The following is an 18,696-nucleotide window of genomic DNA, read 5'->3' as shown; positions in this document are numbered from 1 at the left end:
ATGACCACCACGACCACGGCGACCGCGAAGTCCGAGAGTACCGCTTCGTCGAGCGCGAGCGCGAGGTTGAGCGTGACCCCTCCCCCCGCCGCGAGATTCGCGAGTACCGCATCGAGCGCGAAGTAGAGCGCTCGCCGTCCCCGGTCAGAGAGTACCGTGTGGAACGTCAGGTCGAGCGCGAGGTCGAGCGCGAGCCGTACTCGCTGGAACGTTACTCAAGATCCACCGAGTTCTTCCGTCCGGAGCCTCAGCAGCCGCAACCTATCATTATCCGCAACGAGGCCCCGCAGCCCATCATTCTTCAAGAGTCGGCCCCCCAGCAGGTCATCATCCGACGAGAAGAGCCATCTTACGAGCTTGTTGAGCGAGTCGAAGACCGACAGGTTGCCCGGCGCGAGCCTCGCAGAGACGAAGATTATTACTATGAGCGAAAGGTCAAGGAAATCGATCGTGGTGGCCGCCGCGAAGAGAGCTACTACGATGAGCGTGAATACGGTCGCGGTCGCTACGATAGGGACGCGTACAGCGACGATGACGTAGTCTTCATCCACAAGGAAAAGGATACCTGGGGCAGTGGCCGCGACGTCAGCCCTAACCACCGCCGTCACCTCGCTGAAGGTGTCCTCGGTGGCGTGGCCGCGGCTGAGCTGATCAGGCATCGTCGAAAGAGGGAAGGAGAAGATCCCGGCCACCACCTCCGTCAAGTTGCCGGTTATGGTGCGCTGGGAGCGGTGGGCGCCGAAGCCATTAGCCGCTACAGGGCCCGCTCCCGTTCGAGGTCCTGGTCGGGTGACCGTGGCCGCAGGCGTAGGAGCCGCTCCTCGTCACGCACGAAGAAGCTGGGCACTCTTGCGGCTGTCGCCGGTATCGGAGCCCTGGCATACGCCGCAGGGAAACGCGGGAAGAAGGAGACACAGACGACGATCATTGAAGACCGCCGCAGCAGATCTAGGCGTCGAAAGTCTTCCCGGTCCCGTTCCCGGGCCGTGTCTGTCAAGAGTCAAGGCTCACGAGGCAGGTCGGAGAGCAGGCACATGAGCCCTGAGCATCGCAATCGGCGTGCTGCGCAGGTCGGCCTCGCTAGTGCGGCAGTCGCCGGTCTTGTCGAACATCAACGTAGCAAGTCGCGCGAGAAGAAGGGTGGACGGAGCCGCAGCCGAGTTCGTCAAGGCATTCCGATTGCTGCTGCTGGCGTAGCCGGCGCGGCTGTGACGGGCTTGTACGAGAAGCGAAAGGCTAAGAAGGAGGCCAAAGAGTTGTCGAGGTCGAGATCAAGGTCGAGATCCAGGTCGGTACGTTCCGGTAGACGCGGAAGCACAGCTGGTGACGCAGCCCTTGTAGAGTACGGTGGTGATCCTATCTATACCGATCGCCCCTCGAGCCGCCGGTCTCGCGACTACGACCCGGCGGACCACAGGCATCGGCGTCGCAGCTCGTCATCCTCTTCGGGTGGTGGACGGCGGCGTTCTCGATCCAGTAGAAGCCGCAGCAAGAGTCGGACACGCAAAGCTGCCGAGACTGCTGCTGTTGCCGGTGTAGCTGGCCTGGCTGCTCACGAGGCAGCGAAGCGGCGCGAGAAGAAGAAGGCTGAACGCGAGCGACAACGTAGGTATTCTTCGCATCCAGACGTTGAACCGCCAGTCTAAACATCCACAGGACAAGAAGACTCAGCCTATTCCACCGGCAGCTACAGCCCTCCCCCTCCCGGCGCCGAAGATCCCCAGTACTTTCCTCAAACGAACTACTTTCCCCCACCACCAACCCAACCTGTAGACTACAGCAACAACAACAACAACTACCCACCCTACAACCCCGCCGACTATCCTCCCCCAAACAACGGCTACTCGCCCTCAAACGCTGGCCACATCCACCCCGCCACGGGTTACACCCCACCACCGCCCGAGCCGGGCAACCCCTACGCGCATCAGGACCCCCGCTACCGCCGCCCGGATGACAATGTGAGTGCTCGCGATCCTCCCCTCCCCGAGCACGTGCACGCTTCTCGTTTCGGTGGGTCTAGGCTTTCGCCTGGCCGTGGAATTAGCCCTGCTAACATTGGAGTCGCAGATCGTCTAGGCGCGCAGCATGCCAACTCGCCCATTCACAACGTTCCGTCTCCCATTCATTCGGCGTCTCGCGAGACCGAGACAACGATTCAGCCGGAGCCGGTCAAGCCCGCGAGCGAGAAGAGCGTCATGTTTGATTTGCAGCCGCAGGAGTGGGAATTTACGCCTGATGGGGAGAAGGCACCTGAGCGTGAGCGGGAGCGAGAGCAAGAGCAAGAGCGTGACCGCGATAGAGATGGTAGGCGGAGGCGCGATAGGGACGGACACAGGGACCGCAGGAAGCGAGACGAGTCTCCCGCCTCAAATGCGTCGGACGAGACTATCGAGCTGCCACCACGGTTCGACGAGACTGGCCGCGTGCGGGATGAGGATCCGCTCGCGACAAAGCTGGAGAGCGTGTTGAATGGGTTGTTTCGGTAGCATGCGTTTCGTGGCCTTTTTAATGAGTCGTCCTTGGTCGTTTTCTTTTTTTCTTCTTTGCTTTGGCTTTCATTACTTGATATTTTCAGTGGAGATGCGTTGGTGATGTGTAAGCGGCAAGCGGCATTTCTCATGATCGGGCTTGGTGGAGATACCCCAGCGGTAACGGATGGAGGGCGGGGTTTACGAAGATTATGACTTGTCTTGACTTCATAGTCCATAGTGAGCGTGTTTGTGCTAAAGCGTTTAGGCGTGAGTGATAATGCTATGTGAAATAAATTGTATCTACTGTTCGCTGTGTGTGTGTGTGTGTGTGTGTGTGTGTTTGTGGTTCATGAGGTTGCCGGTCGCGAGAGGCGTTGAATTCGGTTTCGCTTTTATATGTTTGGCATTCATCCCGGTGACGATCCCTGGATAAATTTCTGAAATTCTGCCTGCAGTTCCGACTTCGTAGTAGTGAGGATCTGAATCCGCGACAGGAGGCGAGATGATGCTAATTCGCAGACTGGACTCACTAAACGGCCGCTGTCTGGTCCGTTTGCTCTCAGTGAGAGCGTCGCTTACTTCGGCCTTCGCCTTCACATGCGTTTGCCTCTCACGATAGTTTGTGGTCGGCTTGGCTACGCGCTGTTTACAATGAACCTCCCTCTCTTCGACGCTCGACTTCGTCTTCCCCACCTTCCCTCGACAACGAAGGTAGCCGAGTGTATCAGCAAGTCCTCGAACGTGATGGCAATGTCAAGCGCATCACACAGATTGCGTCTAGCACAACCGCACCCTTCATGGCAGTGAGGACACGAACTCTCTCAACGTCCGGGAGTACCTAATGTGGGGCTAGACGACTATTGTAAAGGCATACAAGTTCACCCAGGATGAACGCAGCCGGGAGTTTCCGCCTGTTACCTTGAGCAATCTTTACGAAGGCGTTCACGCTGCCTACACTAGCATTTTTCATGCTATAGACGTCCAGGAGTCCAACACCACTGTCTCTTTTTCTGGCATCTTCTTGACCTCTGGATTTCCTTGCTTCATATGAATGAGAGATGCAAGGAGCACAAATGAATCCGACGAGCTCGTCTTCAACCTCTCTAGATTTTGAGTCTGGTACCCTCTATTGCCCCAGGGAGACATATAATGCTGGGGACCGGTCGCACGGTAATGTACAGTTCGAACCGTTCCAAGTATCAGCATGTACTATGTGAACACTAGATATTCACCAAAGATCTACACGTCATCAACATCTGGGTGCACCTCGGTAATCACAGAGTGGATCATACGCAAGCTCCGCCTCGAGCACTAGGTGAGTGAGGCCCAGTGCTTCAATACAGTCTGGACTTATCGCGCCCTGCCAGGCGGTGGTATAACGAGTATGGCCGCCGTCGTTGAAAAGCTTTCAATCGAAGCTTAATGGGCAGTTGGGCGCGCAACCTATGAACGGAAAAGGTTGGGCTACATGAGATGGGATAGGCTTTGATCCTCGGTATAACCGAGCGATTAGGGTCATCGCTTGGATGAACTAGAAACTTTAGGGAACACAAGTTTGCTTTCGGATGAGAAGTAGTCTAGGTGACTAGCACTGAATACTCATGCTCACACCCAGGCTCTACCACTCTCACATTTCGATACACGCTCGAATCGCAAGTGTGGTGACAACAGCGGGTATTTACAAGCTCCGTTATCAGAAACATGAAATTGGTATCTTCAGAATTAGTTGATGTGTCGTAAGGCCTTCGGCGCAAACGCGTCGGCTAGGCAAAAGACAATACCACCTTGTACCTAGCGAGCATTCCCTAAGGTATTCCACTGTGCAAGAATGCTCGGTAACGCCACTGAAACGCCTTGTTCGCCATACGCATGCCCGCGTTCTCATGCATTCGTGCCTAGCCCCTTTTCCGGCCGTTTCGCCGTTTCGCTGTTTCGCCGTTTCGCTGTTTCGCCGTTTCGCCGTTTCGCCGCAGACCGCATCAGTATGCATGATATCTCTCACATGCCACACATTTCGCTCAAGCGCCACCCCTCGCCTTCGACTTGGCAGCCTTCTTCTCCTTCGCATCCGCCTTCTGCTTCTTTTTCTTCTCCTCCAGCTTCTGCTCTGCCTTCCTCTTCAGACTTGCCTTCTGCTCCGCCGACTTCTCTACCGGCTTAAAGAATCCCTCCAACCGACTCTGCTGCGCAGTCTTAAGATTCTTCTGCAGCTTGCTCGCACCGCTCCGCACGCGGTCCTCGTTGAAGTGCTTCTCCTCAACCAGAAACTTGACGAGGCCTTCGACATCGGGAGCTTCCCACTTGAAGTCGCACTCTGGGTCGTCGGCGGAGCGGACATCGGGCTCGTGGAAGAGGGCGCGCGCGTCGGCAAAGGGCCAGTCCTCTGGGATGGTGTATTTGGAGCTAGCCTTCATGGTCTCGTAGACTTTCTCGAGGGTGCCGTGCTCGCGGATGAGCTTCAGGGCGGTGGAGGGACCAACGCCTTTGATGGGGTCGACGTAGTCGCAGCCGAGGAGGATGCAGAGGTCGACGAACTGGACTGTCAGTCAATTGTTGTACTCCTTGACGAGTTGAATACGTGACATACCTGCTCCCGCTTCATGTCCAGTCCCTCGAGCACCTTATCGAGATGGATCTCCAAAATCGGCTCTTTGCGCTGCTCGCTGAACGTGAGATGTCGCAACAGAATCGGCGCGTTGAACGTCAACGTATCCATATCCTCACTCGCAGCTGCATACACCTTCCCGCCCCGGGCCAGCTCCGCACACTGTGCCTCAGCCTCCGTCGGCGCCACGATGTACGGAATCCCCATAAGCTTGAGCAACCGCCGGCATTCCTCGTTGTGCTCTCGTGTGACCCTCACCGTCCGCCGCGCAAACTTCTCAATGTCCTCTGCAGTACCCGTCTCCTTTGCTTCTTCCTGTGCCGCCTGCGCCTCCGTCTTGCGCTGGAACCGCTTCGCGAGTTCGCCGGACTTGAGCTTCGGGGGCGCGCCGTCGAACACGTAGAGGGGCTTTATGCCGTTGTCGACCATGCGAAGTGTGCGGTAGAAGAGGCCCATGAGGTGGGATGTGGTTTCGCCGGACTCGTTCATAAGTTGCTGGCCGTCGGAGCGCACGGCGATGAGGAAGCTGTAGATGCTCATGGAGGCGTCCTGCACGCGTCAACAACGTCCAAAAGTCCTACATTTTGCATACTTACTATGGCGACCTTCCGGCCGAAGTGGTTCTTGATCTCGCCCGTCTTGATGGCATCGGGCGCATGCTCCTGGATGATCTGGAAGAGCTGTTTGATACCCATTGTGGCGTGTGCTGTGTACTGCTGTGTTTGGGGTTGTCTGGAGCAGTGCACTGTTTGGTGGAGCGAGGAATTAAGACGCGTGATTCTGGTGGGCGAGGCTGGGCGACGTCACGTCCCAGACGCGCACGACGCGAAATCACCCGCCAACCACTTTCAGCCCTACATTGCTTGGCACCGAACAAGCATCCAACCCTTGCATGGTTTGACAGGCTTGAGATGCAGGCTATTGTAAAGAACCATTACATATAGATCCCGATCATACCCGCAAGAGGTGTTACTTGAGTGTTCATCATCACTTGGAAGCGTTTAGGGCGTTTAGGTTAGCTCTGAAAGAAGCCGCGGCCCAAGGCAACGTTCGGGATCGAGGTGGGGTGAGACTACTTCTACGTCTACATCCGCATACATTTTGTTACAACTCCTCTCTTTTGTTTTGCATTTTCAATTGATACGCTGTAAAATATGTTTAAGCCAGTGTGCCGACATGCCGCAAGGCAATTGACGTCCACAAACCGTGCTGCAATTGCAGGAAGACGCCACTTGCACACACCAGTATCCTTCGACTGGAAGGACCCCCTCAACGTTGCCAACAATTACACTGAAGAAGAACTCGCAATTGCCGAGACGGCAGAGTCGTACTGTCAAGAACGCATGCTACCGAGGGTGCTGGGTAAATCAGGCCCACCTACAATGAGAGACCGCATCACTAATGCAATCATGCAGATGCCTATCGGAATGAGAACTTTGACAGGAAGATAATTGAGGAAATGGGAGAACTAGGTCTCCTGGGAGCCACCATCCAAGGCTACGAATGTGCCGGTGTCAGCAGCGTCGCATCTGGACTAATCACGCGAGCAGTCGAGAGAGTCGATTCAGGGTACCGGTCCGGCTACTCGGTGCAGAGCGCGCTTGCCATGGGCGGAATTGAAGAATTTGGAACCGAAGAGCTCAAGGAGAGGCTTCTGCCGAAGATGGCTAAGGGCAAGCTTCTCGGATGCTTTGGGTTGACAGAACCAAATCACGGCTCCGACCCTGGATCAATGGAGACTGTGGCGAAGCCGCACCCGTCCAAGAAGGGCGTCTATCTGCTCTCAGGATCAAAGACGTGGATCACAAACTCGCCCATAGCCGACGTGCTTCTTGTGTGGGCGAAATTGGAAAGCACTGGAAAAATCCGCGGGTTCGTGATCGAGCGTGACCAGTGCCCTCCTGGAACTCTCGAGACACCAGCAATCAAGAACAAGAACGGCCTGAGAGCTTCTCTTACTGGAATGATCCACTTGGATGCCTGTCCCGTGAACGAGGCCAACATGTTCCCAGAAGTAGAAGGCCTCCGAGGTCCTTTCAGCTGTCTGAACTCTGCGAGATATGGCATTGCCTGGGGAACCATCGGCGCCCTCGAGGACTGCATCTCCAGAACAAGAACGTACGCGCTTGAGCGGAAGCAGTTCAAGGGCAACCCAATCGCGAAGTACCAGCTCGTGCAGAAGAAGCTGGCCGATGCTACGACGGACGCGGCATACGGTATCCTTGCAGCCTACCAAGTTGGACGGTTGAAGGACGAGGGCAAGGCAGCACCCGAGATGATCTCCATGATCAAGCGCCAAAATTGCGACCGAGCATTGATCAATGCACGAACGTAAGCATACTTGCAAGTGTATTCAACGCTGTATTGGCTGACTAAGAAAAATTGCAGGCTGCAGGAAGTGTTCGGTGGCAACGCTGTGAGCGACGAGTACGGCATCGGCAGACACGTGGCGAATCTCTTCGTGACCCAGACGTACGAAGGACAAAGTGACATCCACTGTGAGTACCCTGCTGCGCGGTGTTTGGCGCATGCTAACCTGGCCGCCAGCCTTGATTCTAGGCAGGGCTATCACGGGGATCCAAGCATTTTGCTGAACGTTGAGGCCCGCGCGTACTATGTATACTGGTCAATGATAGCTGCAGAGGTTCGGTTGTGTAGCCATAGCACGTAGCCCCAAGCGTTGGCTTGCAGCTGTCGTGGACAGTGGACGCATGTCATGCATGCAAAGGCGTGATAGAAATAGGAAATGGTGCATGCGAGTCGACTCGTCTCATGGTTTCGAAACCCGTGAGACTCAAGCCGTTTGCAAGAGCCGTGATGTTGAAGCGTTTGTCAGGTGGTGAAGTGGAAACAGCATCACCAATGCATTATTAAGAGAGGCACGCAGGGCACAGGTCAGCCTGCGAGCGGCCGCTAGACCTTCTTTCGACTTCGACTAGTTGCCACTTGCCGCGCTGCGCTGCGGTCAGGACGTCGGTGAATAATTTTGCGGGCGGGCTGTGACGGCTGGCCTCGATTGCTGTCTCGGCCGCGCCTCCAGAGCTGCTGTACATATAATACAAGGCACCCTGGCCGCACCTCTACCGCCCTGTTCAACTCGATCGCCTTCAGCCACACGCCCTGCCTGCCAACGACGTAAGAGAGCGAAGTCACAAGTACGTTCTGCAGCGGGGGCGGGTGCCTTCCGCTGATACGCTGGGCCACGCCGCACAGCGGGATCAAAGCGCTAACTCTCTTGCAGCCAGCCCACTTCTCTTCTTCAAACAACCACCGACACTCTCTGACTTCACGTTATACCGCACCACCCGCACCGGCACACCACACACACAACCATGGCTCTCAAGCGCATCAACAAGGAGCTCACTGACCTCGGCCGGTACGTGCTGCCCGCCCGCCGCGCCGCGCTGCCCGCCTGTTTGCTCGCATGACAGCCCGCAGTGCGGGGCGACGGAGCCTCTGTATACATCGGCAGCAGCCCTGCTATGCTGCAACCCAGACGCTGAACTGACTCTGCGTACAGTGACCCTCCCTCGTCCTGTAGTGCCGGACCCATCGGAGATGACCTGGTACGTCACACCCTTCGTGAACCTGCGGCTGAGGCGGCCGCATCGCTGTCGCTGCCGCACGACACCGCCATGACCAGAGGCACACCGACTAACGAGGCTGCAGTTCCACTGGCAAGCAACCATTATGGGTCCTGTACGTACACCCGGCATCGCTCGCGGCTCGCTGCCTGCGCGGTCCCGCCACAGCCCTCCACCAGCCCGCGATGACGCTAACATTCGCAACAGAGCGACTCACCGTACTCAGGCGGCGTCTTCTTCCTCGCGATCCACTTCCCTACCGACTACCCCTTCAAGCCGCCGAAGGTCAACTTCACCACCCGCATCTACCACCCCAACATCAACTCAAACGGCAGCATCTGCTTGGACATTCTGCGAGATCAGTGGAGCCCAGCCTTGACCATTAGCAAGGGTATGTCGATGCCTGCTTTTCCCACATGACTGCGCATATCAGCACGAGGACTTCCCGGGCCTTGCAAACCATCGCATAAAGTACTGATTGGCTAACCCCTCCCAGTCCTGCTGAGCATCTGCTCCATGCTGACGGACCCAAACCCCGACGACCCGCTCGTCCCCGAGATCGCACACGTGTACAAGACGGACCGGTCCCGCTATGAGTCGACAGCCCGGGAGTGGACCCGGAAGTACGCAATCTAGTTCGCTTTCTCCAGTGCTGACGGATATATCACGGTTCACGATGCGGGGCGGCACGGCTGCGAGATGGAGAGGCTGCATGGACATGGAACTGGCGGACACATGAGGAGATTTTTCATCGTCCTGCGACTGTCAGAGTTGAGTGAGCAAGACAGGCGCTGTCTTGCATTGTTCCGCTCAAATAGGTGTTCCTTTGTTACCACTTTTTCCTCCCATGATGCATACGTGGGTTTTGTTTATAGGCGTGAGGGATCGGATAAGCATGACTAGATCACTGGTTCCTGTTCCGATTGCTAGCTGCGATGTGTGTGATGTGGCTATGAGCCTAGGCTGGAGAATGATTATCCCGGAGAGCGAGCGATCATGGTTTTAGTGCCAGTGACATTAAGGTGTATGGGTCTCGTGGCCAACTAGTTTGTTTTGTGTTTTGGTTTAATTGCCAGGCTATTCGGGCGAATCCCCGGGCCTCTGCGCTACACAGAGCGGATGCGTCACCCGTGTCTGTTTTTCGAACGCCAGGCGGACGTATCCATGCCCACATCCAGCCTCGCCCATCCTCTACGCGATAGTTACATATACATTTCTACATGCACGCCCCCGTTCTCAGCGCATGGGCCTTCTTCCCTCTTATCGCTTGTTGCACGCCTTCGCCAGGAACGACGCCTCATTTCAGGCTTGCCAAAAACTGTTGACTGAAACCGTGGGAGGCTGGTCGAGAACAGGAGTACCTTCCTCGTTGTCGACCCCATTGAAGTCCACTCCTCCGTCGTTTACTGTGTACCTGATCTCGCGTTGTCGGTGACCATTTGTTTTTCTTGTTCGCCGGATGCCAGCGGGCGCTGCGGGCTCCATGTCCGCCTCGAGGAAACCGTGGATGTCGCCTTGTGTTTCCTGCGGGGTGGACTGCGCGATAGCCTCCTCCTGTGGCGGCGACTGAGTCTGCTTCGCGGCCGCAAACGACTTCAGCACTTGCTTCTGTACCCAAAGGCCGTGCTCGGTGAGCCTCTCGCGGCGGACGCGGTCGCGGGCGTAGACCTCGCCAACAATCTCGGCGAGGAGGCTGGGGCGGTTGTTTGCGTTGAGGTTCTCGATTATGTTGGCGATGAGGTAGCGGAGGGTGGCTTGGGCGTGCAGGATGGATGTTGCTTTGCGGCCTAGGTCGTTTGTTTCATCGGCTGGGTCGCGGAGGGAGAGGACGTAGTTTGGGAGAGGCTTCGTTGTTCCCGCCTAGAGATCATTTAGCATGTGTGTATATTTCAGAAGTGTGCTTGACTTACGTCTAGTTTCGCTTTCAAGGTTTCTGTAAGGATAGGATTCTCCTTCTTGTCAAAGTACTCAGGAGGAGAAACGGAGACGCCCTTCTCCTTGGTCTTGAAGTATGCCCAGTAGTACAAGAAGTTGATAAGGGCACCGGCTGCATCCCTCCTTTGGTTTGGCTGCTGTTGCAGACTTACGACTAACATCATAAAGAGCGGGTATGATCCGAAGCCTCCTCGGAAAACGTCTGAAAGCCCTCGCTGGTCAAACATGGTCTTGATCACCGCGTACGTCTGTCGGATGTAAGGGTACTCTTTCATGTACCGCTGTATATATTCTCTCTGTTTGGCGGTATCGTTGGACGCCACGACTTGTACTTCGAGGCCCGAGCCACGATCTTGCACTCCGACCAGAGGATATCGAGCGTGCCGCACAGTCGGCTGCAGGTATTTCGCTGCGGTCTTTGCGTTGTCAAAAACTTTGTACCGGAGATCGTACAAGTTCCGAAGAATATCCCTCCGCTCCTCGGGTGTGGGTGGCTTGTCTGACGCCTGTTGGTCCAAGTCGTCACGCTTGACAAGTCGCAGATCGATGTCGGACAGCGCGAGCGCCATGCCTGTTCGTTCCGATCCAAATACTTCTAGGATATGGTTTGGAAGACGTGCGCGCACGTCTGCGCGAATTTGCTCGACGAGGTTTTTCCGCGCAAAGGTTTCTGCTCTAGTAGGCTTCGCGTATTCGTAGAAGTCATTAATCTCTCGATTCAGCCTATAACAACAACGGCGTCAACAAGAGTCTGCAGTGACAGAGAACAATTCGTTACCTGGACATGGCATCGAGATTCGCCTGCGAAGCTTTGGCAGACCAGGGCCATTTCTGCTCAGGAACAAGCGCTCGTCCCGCCAGAGGTCTGACAAGCATAGGTGCATAGTCTTCACCTACATCGCAAGCAAGTCTGGCTCTCAACAGCAATTGCTCGACGTATGTTTCGGAAGCATGGGCCAGCCCCCTTCGGTCTCTTAATTCATCTCTTTCGGAAGCCTTCGGCGCTGGGCCCAACACCCTATTCCATTCCTCCACCGACTTTGGTGCTGGGCCCAACTGCTTCCTATAATCCTTCAGCGACTTTTCCTTCTTCTGAGCACGCTTCTCGAAATAACGAATCTTCGTATCTGCAATCCCCCTTTGTTTGTCAAAGGACACTTCGTTGGAATAGCTAGAGGCTTTGGAGGAAGGTTTGGGCGATTCATGCTCGGCCGCTTTGGGCGCGGGTGCGGACGAAGAGAAACGCTGCTGGCGTGTGGCATAAAACGGTGCGACGAAGTTCTGGTACAGAAAGGCTGAGGGCGAGAAGCAATTCGAGGCACGACAAATAGGCCCAGCGCGAGGGAGCTTCATGAGAGGCCCGCTGCGAGGGTGGCGAATAGGGCACGATGGAGGGCCAATTGGTAGCGGTCGCGCACCTGGCGATGGATGTTCACATTTGATGCTCGTTGCGTAGCCAAGCCACTACGCCGCTTCAGGGCAAGCCCGGACGCGATGCGCGTTCCCGCACCGCATGCTGCTTGTTCCTGCTCCTCAGATGGCCTGATGTTGGCTCAGTGGGCAGCAAGAGAAGCATCTCGACGCGTAGTAGGACCCATGTGTGCCGAAGTCTGGCCCGTGCCTGTGCAGCCCTCTTCTCCCAGAAACGATGTCGATGTGGGCATGCGGAGGAGACTCCAGCTACATGCGTCGCTTCTATCACTTGCTGTACCACTCACTGGTGACCGCCTGCCGAGCGCGATGTCTCACATACAATCAAGCCCAGCGCAGCCAGCTTGAACTTAAAGACACATGCCCGGGCAAGGCGCGTTGCCGTTCTAGGTGCTAGAACGCGACCATTGGACCTACGTCATCATGTTATAACTTCATGAAAAAGTCCTTCTTGAAAACGTGCAGCGTCGCCGTGCAATAGTGGGTCGCGTAGGCAGTGTGCACAGATAATACAGCACTGCTAACCTTGGCCCAAGCTCCGCGACGCAGACTGACGTACTGTTAAAGCACGCCCTGGTATGGCTGGGCCTGGTTGAAGTGCCTGTACCTGTCCCGCGCTGTTGTTCCAAACACCCCCACCACGCCTATTCACAACAGCAGGCACGGTTCGTCCGTCTCTCCTTCCTTCACTCCTCCTCCCCTCACAAAAGGCGCCGTCTCCCAGGTAAGCTTGCTGCGATTGAGGCACGGTCCCGCATATTTTGCCCTGGTGCCACCTGTTTACTTAACGCCATTGCGATCTCCCGCCTGTCCCAATACCGCTCCGCTACTCCACCACTTCGCTCACTAACCCGCCGCACAGCGCCTGAATCTCGACTCTCTCGCGCCGAACATGTCTCTTCCTACGCGGCCAACCCGCGAGGAACCCGAGGCAGTCGACGAACCTTCACATAACTCACATCCTGCACTCCAGCCCGCTGTCACCGATGTTCCTGTAACACCCGGTGTTCACTTGTCAGGTCACTCCGCCTATACGAACCCTTCAAATGGTCAGCAGGACAGCACACTACCATTCGATCCAGAGAAGGCCACTCCCGGCCCCTCGTGGAGCGCCAATTCCTACTTCACCCCAAAGGAGGAAGATCGCGCGTCCTCACCTACCGAAGCTGCAGCGGGCGCGAAGTCTGGAGAGGAATTGTTGCGACGGCTCAGCGGGGTACAGGACCCCTCCACCGCCTACAAACAAGATCTGGCCGATGTCGACCCTCGCGCTGCCCATCCTGAGCTAAACCTTAGCGGACGTCTCATCAGCGCAACATTCGCTGTACCATACAATATTGCCTATGCCCCAGGGCAGGACTTCGACCTACTGCCCCGACGCGGCACGTCTGCACTCTTCGATTCCTTCTCTTACCTTGCATCGTCTTCATCTCCATGGAACCATACCCTTGTTGGGTGGACAGGAGAGATTCGCAAGAAGACCACTGAGGAAGTCGATGCTGCGCTTCAACCATCAGGCAACAAGGCTGCTGCTCCCGTGCCAATCGATGGGGCGCCCCCTCCGGCTCCCCCACAGGAGCAGGGCCTGCGAATCGGCCGCGAAGACCGTAATCGTCTGGAGAAGCAGCTGGAGCGCGATCATGGGGGCAAGATCGTTCCCGTTTGGCTACCTGATGAAGTGGACGAGAAGAACGATGAGGTGGTTCTGAAAGACCAGGGCCGGTGGCGCACCTATGCTGAACACGAGCTGTACACCCTGTGCCACTACAAGCAGAATGAGCCCGCAGACGGAAGGGCTGCTCGCAAATCATGGGCCGACTACTACCGCATGAATAAGCTTTATGCGGACCGTATTCTGGAACTGTACAATCCAGGCGACATCGTTATTGTTCACGATTTCTACCTATTCCTTCTCCCCAGCCTTCTTCGCCAGCGCCTCCCCAACATCTATGTTGGTTTCTTCCTTCATGTACCGTTCCCCAGCAGCGAGTTCTACCGCTGTCTCAGCCGAAGAAAGGAGATTCTCGAAGGTGTGTTGGGCGCCAACATGATCGGTTTCCAGTCTTACAGCTACTCGCGGCACTTTTCGTCATGCTGCACACGCATCCTTGGTTTCGACTCTTCATCAGCAGGTGTCGATGCATATGGAGCTCACGTTGCCGTAGACGTATTTCCTATCGGCATCAACGCAGCCTCCACACAGAAGCAGGCTTTCGAGGACCCGGTCATCGAAGAGAAAATCAAAGCCATTAAAGATATGTATCCGGATAAGAAGATAATCATTGGTCGAGACAGGCTGGATGCGGCCCGAGGCGTGCTGCAGAAGCTGCAAGCCTTTGAACTTTTCCTCGAACGATACCCAGAATGGCGTGGAAAAGTTGTCCTTGTACAAGTGACGAGTCCCAGCAGCATCCACGCTGACAAGAAAGCCAACGACGACGAGAAGATGATGAACAAACTCTCAGACCTCGTGGCTAGAATCAACGGCGTCTATGGTTCGCTCAGCTTTACGCCAGTAAGGCACTTTCCTCAATATCTGGAGCGGGAAGAGTACTTTGCTCTACTCCGTCTTGCCGATGTTGGCTTGATCACCAGCGTGCGAGATGGCATGAACACGACCAGCCTCGAATACATCATCTCCCAAAAAGACAACTGCGGTCCGTTGATTCTGTCCGAATTTTCTGGAACCGCAGGCTCCCTCAGTGGCGCAATCCACATCAATCCTTTCGACTTCAGCGGCGTCGCGGAGGCGATCAACAATGCCTTGACAATGCCATTGGAGCAGCGTAAGCAGGACTACCAGAAGCTGTACAAGCATGTCGTCTCGAACAATGTTCAGGCGTGGTGCAACAACTTCTTGAAGAGACTAATGACCAACTTATCGTCCTTTGACCAGTCTTTTGCAACACCAGCGCTCGACAGGGCCAAGCTGCTCCAACAATATCGGAACTCCAAGAAGCGGCTCTTCATGTTCGATTATGATGGTACACTCACTCCCATCGTCAAAGACCCTGGTCAGGCGATACCTTCGGACCGTGTGACCCGTACGCTTAAAACGCTTGCAGCCGATCCAGCCAACAGTGTTTGGATCATCAGTGGCAGAGACCAAGCCTTCCTGGACGAGTGGATGGGTCACATAACTGAGCTGGGTCTGAGTGCCGAGCACGGAAGCTTCATGCGCCATCCTGCTACAAACGACTGGGAGAATCTCACCGAGACAACAGACATGAGCTGGCGATCGGAGGCGGCAGAGGTCTTCCAGCACTACGCCGATAAGACTCCAGGTAGGCAGTTCGCCCGGTAGGAGTTCGTCGCATCTAACATTCGGCAGGGTCGTTTGTTGAAACTAAGAAGATTGCTCTTACCTGGCATTATCGGCTCGCAGATCCAGAGTGGGGTGCCTTCCAAGCGCGAGAGTGCCAGAAGCATCTCGAGAACACGATTGGCAAGAAGTACGACGTGGAGGTGATGACTGGCAAAGCCAACCTTGAAGTCCGCCCACGATTCGTCAACAAGGGCGAGATTGCAAAGAGACTTGTGGAAGAGTATGGCGCAGAGCCTCCCGAGTTCGTACTCTGCCTCGGAGATGATTTTACAGACGAAGGTGAGTCTACTCCTCATATCGACATCTCGACATGCTAACATTCCTAGACATGTTCCGGTCGCTGCGGCAATCGGAGCTACCGGAAGACCACGTCTTCTCCGTCACTGTGGGTGCCAGTTCTAAACAGACATTGGCAAGCTGGCATCTCCTCGAGCCATCCGACGTCATCTCTTGCATCTCTCTGCTTAACGGGTCGGCAGACGCGGGCAACGTTGGCGCGATTGCGGTCGTCGACGGCGGTCCTGTGCCTGAAGCTAGGATCTGAGGATACAGCACCTCATTGCACTTGCATTTTCAGTTACCAAATCATGAGCATGAACAGAGCATATGCCATGACGTTCGAAGCATCCGTCACGGCGTCTAGGCGATACATATAAGGTTGAAGCACGAGGGCATGGAATCTCACTGACTCGGGGGCCAAGAAACAAACACGGCTGCGGGGGGAGTTTGCCATGCCAGCCACATAATTATAGAACACCCTGAAATGCATCGTGTTCCAAGGACGTTGTTCGCGTAACCAAGGTGGCGTTGTGTGATGCGCATTGACCGAGGTGTGTTTATTGTCCAATTCTCGGGGTGCGGGCCCGTAGGGCGATTTTAGATGTCAGGGTGTCAATGCACCCCTGGAGTAGGCGTCTGTGCCGGGGAGGCGGCACGTTTTAGGATCTCGAACTGGCTAGAGGTTCCCCCAGCGTGGGAGACTGACTCGGGCAGCGCGCGGCAGGTTGATGAACGGCAGGTTGGGCGGTAGGTGCAGTAGTGAGGAATCGGGGCCTTTTAGAGCTGGGAAAAGTGTGATCCACGTGCATGGCACCTGCCAAATGAGGCTCCTCGGCAGAAGGGTTTCAGGCAGGCGATGCGGCCGGCAGCTGTCACAGACACGCAGGGGCACCGATGGCGGGTTTGCGAGAGCGTGGAGACGGGCGTGGGTCTGGATCCAGGCAAGCGGCGATTCCGACGATTCGAGATGGCTTGCGCCAGCGAGAAATGGCGCGGTATGGGCGAATCCCAACCGTCCAGACCCATCTACCCCTGCTTAAGCCCGCTGCACGCTGCACGCCGCTGGCTCTCCAGCCCTTCTCCTCTGCTCGTTCCTACCCCTCTGCCTCCTCGACACATTCGCTCTCTACCGTCGTCGTCGCGTCCGCGTTGCCAGTGTTCTTGCCCACCCAAATATAGCTGATCGCCTGGAGATCCTGCGGGAGACGTGCAGCCGATACCCTCACTGCGTCAGACTTGGATTTTCCCCGGCTCCCTGCCCTCCGCGCAGTATATACCGCTCGCGCCCGCCCAGCCCGCCCACAGACGACCTCAAACGCACACACTCACTCAAAACAACATCCAAGATGGGTTTCTTCGAGAAGCTTCAAGCTAGTACGTCTTTTGCGGGCGCTTTGGCGCACGCGACCAGAAACCAGACGAGACGCCATGGCTAACGGCACCAGGACTTGAGCTCTACCGCCTTGAGCAGCGCTACACCCGCCGCGAGAAGCGCACTACCTTCATCAGCGATGCCCAGTACGTCGACGGCGAATACATCAGCGCCTCGTCGCCCACGTCATCCACAAGCTCCACCGCGACCGCCAACCGCCGCCTCTCCAAGATCCCCTCCGTACGCATACGGGAGTTCGGGCGGTCAGCGACTGGCCGCGCATAGACAGCTCGAGTCCTTGCGCTGAGCTGCCGATGAGGACGTGAGGGAGCGAGCCCCGCGCGTGGGGATGCGAGGGCGGAGCGCGCGTGGGCACGCAAAACGAGCCAATCGAAGCGGCTCCTAATGTTACACCTACGATATACAGCACACGCGTGCGTGCCTGGTACGACACTGCCACATGCACTGCGGGACACAGCATGTGTCTGGCGCCCGCACACAGCGGCACAGATACAACCATGGACGAAGATACGGGCACCGACCCGACTCGAACTACGACTTTACGGACGCACATTTACCTTCTTATATCATATCATTCAAAAGGAGAGGGAAGGGAAGGCATTTACTGGACTCTGCTGGGCTTAGCAGCATACTTGTCTCGATTCATCTATCGGCGGTCCATCTTCTTACATTCCTTTGTCAACCGACCATGTCCTTTCAACATACAATACCCGTTTTTCTTGTGTCATAGGTTATGCACACCGAGCATTTTGCGAGGACGTGTACGGCGGAGGCTTGGGAACGTGCAACGGTGCTAGAGGAGGGGAAGGGGAGAGCGTGCGTGGAGCGGCAGAAGAGTAGAGCAGCAGTAGCAATTAACATCGTGTCTTCAATGTTACAGTTCTGAATGTTATCCATCTAGTTGGGGAACTTCTGTGCGACAACCTACAGTTTCGGCACTGGGAAACCGATTCGACGTTCGTAGGGTGGTACGGGACTACCTCCACATATTCCACGTACAACACTCCTGCCTCCCATATACCCACGGCACCTACCGCTCCCTCTGGCCCGACGTCGACCTCCTCTCGTCACTGCCACATTCGCGGTCAATGGCTCAGCGTCCCGCGCGCTCCTCCAGCCAGCACGCCATCAAACAAACGCACGCTCACTCGATCACTCTCCTACATACACGTACACGAACACACCACATCCCATCCCATTGCTACACGACAAACGTTTATCTGCTACTCTTGTTCTTTCTGTTATTGCTTTCGACACCAGTAAGCTTCTTGTTCCTCGTCAGGACAGACGCGAGTGCATGTCTGGTTGCGGTGCGGGAGGTGCTGGTTGTGGATCTACAGGTGGCTGCGGGCTTGCTGGGGGCTCTGCCGGCTGCGGGAACGGTGCCATAAACCCCACCACGGCACGTCCAAAGGATCCAGAGCGGTGGCATAAGAGGAAGCAGAAGTTGAAGCACGGCAAGGATTTGACGAAGACAAACGTCAAGATTTTGTTGGTCAAGGTCAGGTTGGTGAAGGTTCCGGTCTGAGCGAGCACTGTTTGGAAGAGATTCGACGGTATAGCCACCGATCCCTACGACAAGTCACCATTCTCACGAAGAGCATCGTCTGAGCAGTCCCCAAAGATTACCAGACCGGATGTTGAGCAGAAGATTAAGCAGCAGACGGACGTCT

The 18,696-nt window shown here is 56.0% G+C and overlaps 7 protein-coding genes across 7 annotated transcripts; 5 read left to right on the top strand and 2 right to left on the bottom strand.

Annotated features, from left to right (window-relative positions):
* Nucleotides 1-1,656: 1,656 nt before the first annotated feature.
* CC84DRAFT_1191955 (uncharacterized protein) lies at nucleotides 1,657-2,195 on the top strand (the record flags this gene model as incomplete). Its single annotated transcript, XM_018181218.1, has 2 exons — nucleotides 1,657-2,010; nucleotides 2,068-2,195. Coding segments are annotated over 2 exons (482 nt in total), but the record flags the coding sequence as incomplete, so codon positions are not given.
* Nucleotides 2,196-4,139: 1,944 nt separating this feature from the next.
* On the bottom strand, nucleotides 4,140-6,046 carry CC84DRAFT_1158934 (flap endonuclease 1). Its single transcript, XM_018177099.1, has 3 exons — nucleotides 5,673-6,046; nucleotides 5,059-5,625; nucleotides 4,140-5,005 (listed from the first exon to the last, which is right to left on the bottom strand). The coding sequence occupies exons 1-3, from the start codon at nucleotides 5,769-5,771 to the stop codon at nucleotides 4,490-4,492; spliced, it is 1,182 nt and encodes a 393-aa protein (XP_018041757.1). The 5' UTR covers nucleotides 5,772-6,046; the 3' UTR covers nucleotides 4,140-4,489.
* A 71-nt stretch (nucleotides 6,047-6,117) lies between these two features.
* On the top strand, nucleotides 6,118-7,856 carry CC84DRAFT_26643 (glutaryl-CoA dehydrogenase-like protein). Its single transcript, XM_018185668.1, has 4 exons — nucleotides 6,118-6,438; nucleotides 6,492-7,407; nucleotides 7,465-7,574; nucleotides 7,624-7,856. The coding sequence occupies exons 1-4, from the start codon at nucleotides 6,231-6,233 to the stop codon at nucleotides 7,668-7,670; spliced, it is 1,281 nt and encodes a 426-aa protein (XP_018041756.1). The 5' UTR covers nucleotides 6,118-6,230; the 3' UTR covers nucleotides 7,671-7,856.
* Nucleotides 7,857-8,408: 552 nt separating this feature from the next.
* Nucleotides 8,409-9,296, top strand: CC84DRAFT_1077603 (ubiquitin-conjugating enzyme; the record flags this gene model as incomplete). Its single annotated transcript, XM_018173765.1, has 5 exons — nucleotides 8,409-8,452; nucleotides 8,597-8,642; nucleotides 8,746-8,775; nucleotides 8,868-9,051; nucleotides 9,157-9,296. The coding sequence occupies 5 exons, from the start codon at nucleotides 8,409-8,411 to the stop codon at nucleotides 9,294-9,296; spliced, it is 444 nt and encodes a 147-aa protein (XP_018041755.1).
* Nucleotides 9,297-10,244: 948 nt separating this feature from the next.
* Nucleotides 10,245-11,323, bottom strand: CC84DRAFT_1064587 (uncharacterized protein; the record flags this gene model as incomplete). The annotated part of the gene is made up of 2 exons (XM_018173624.1): nucleotides 10,245-10,520; nucleotides 10,571-11,323. Coding segments are annotated over 2 exons (1,029 nt in total), but the record flags the coding sequence as incomplete, so codon positions are not given.
* Nucleotides 11,324-12,433: 1,110 nt separating this feature from the next.
* Nucleotides 12,434-16,191, top strand: CC84DRAFT_19758 (uncharacterized protein). Its single transcript, XM_018185555.1, has 3 exons — nucleotides 12,434-15,310; nucleotides 15,358-15,630; nucleotides 15,678-16,191. Exons 1-3 carry the CDS (start codon nucleotides 12,919-12,921, stop codon nucleotides 15,893-15,895), a joined length of 2,883 nt encoding a protein of 960 aa, XP_018041753.1. The 5' UTR covers nucleotides 12,434-12,918; the 3' UTR covers nucleotides 15,896-16,191.
* Nucleotides 16,192-16,976: 785 nt separating this feature from the next.
* CC84DRAFT_1211048 (uncharacterized protein) lies at nucleotides 16,977-17,287 on the top strand (the record flags this gene model as incomplete). The annotated part of the gene is made up of 2 exons (XM_018182347.1): nucleotides 16,977-17,004; nucleotides 17,076-17,287. 2 exons carry the CDS (start codon nucleotides 16,977-16,979, stop codon nucleotides 17,285-17,287), a joined length of 240 nt encoding a protein of 79 aa, XP_018041752.1.
* Between the last annotated feature and the right edge of the window lie 1,409 nt (nucleotides 17,288-18,696).

Source organism: Paraphaeosphaeria sporulosa (genome assembly GCF_001642045.1).
Source record: "Paraphaeosphaeria sporulosa strain AP3s5-JAC2a unplaced genomic scaffold CC84scaffold_1, whole genome shotgun sequence".
Lineage (NCBI taxonomy): Eukaryota > Fungi > Ascomycota > Dothideomycetes > Pleosporales > Didymosphaeriaceae > Paraphaeosphaeria > Paraphaeosphaeria sporulosa.
This window is presented reverse-complemented; position numbering and strand designations above follow the sequence as displayed.

Bases quoted from the DNA above. Each gene is read 5' to 3' on its own strand.
- CC84DRAFT_26643 (XM_018185668.1), top strand. From the start codon at position 6,231: ATGTTTAAGCCAGTGTGCCGACATGCCGCAAGGCAATTGACGTCCACA. The intron at 6,439-6,491 runs GTAAATCAGGCC...GCAATCATGCAG, and splicing joins CATGCTACCGAGGGTGCTGG to ATGCCTATCGGAATGAGAAC. The intron at 7,575-7,623 runs GTGAGTACCCTG...CCTGGCCGCCAG, and splicing joins AGGACAAAGTGACATCCACT to CCTTGATTCTAGGCAGGGCT.
- CC84DRAFT_1158934 (XM_018177099.1), bottom strand. From the start codon at position 5,771: ATGGGTATCAAACAGCTCTTCCAGATCATCCAGGAGCATGCGCCCGAT. The intron at 5,626-5,672 runs GTAAGTATGCAA...TGACGCGTGCAG, and splicing joins TCGGCCGGAAGGTCGCCATA to GACGCCTCCATGAGCATCTA. The intron at 5,006-5,058 runs GTATGTCACGTA...CTGACAGTCCAG, and splicing joins TGGACATGAAGCGGGAGCAG to TTCGTCGACCTCTGCATCCT.
- CC84DRAFT_19758 (XM_018185555.1), top strand. From the start codon at position 12,919: ATGTCTCTTCCTACGCGGCCAACCCGCGAGGAACCCGAGGCAGTCGAC. The intron at 15,311-15,357 runs GTAGGCAGTTCG...AACATTCGGCAG, and splicing joins CTACGCCGATAAGACTCCAG to GGTCGTTTGTTGAAACTAAG. The intron at 15,631-15,677 runs GTGAGTCTACTC...TAACATTCCTAG, and splicing joins AGATGATTTTACAGACGAAG to ACATGTTCCGGTCGCTGCGG.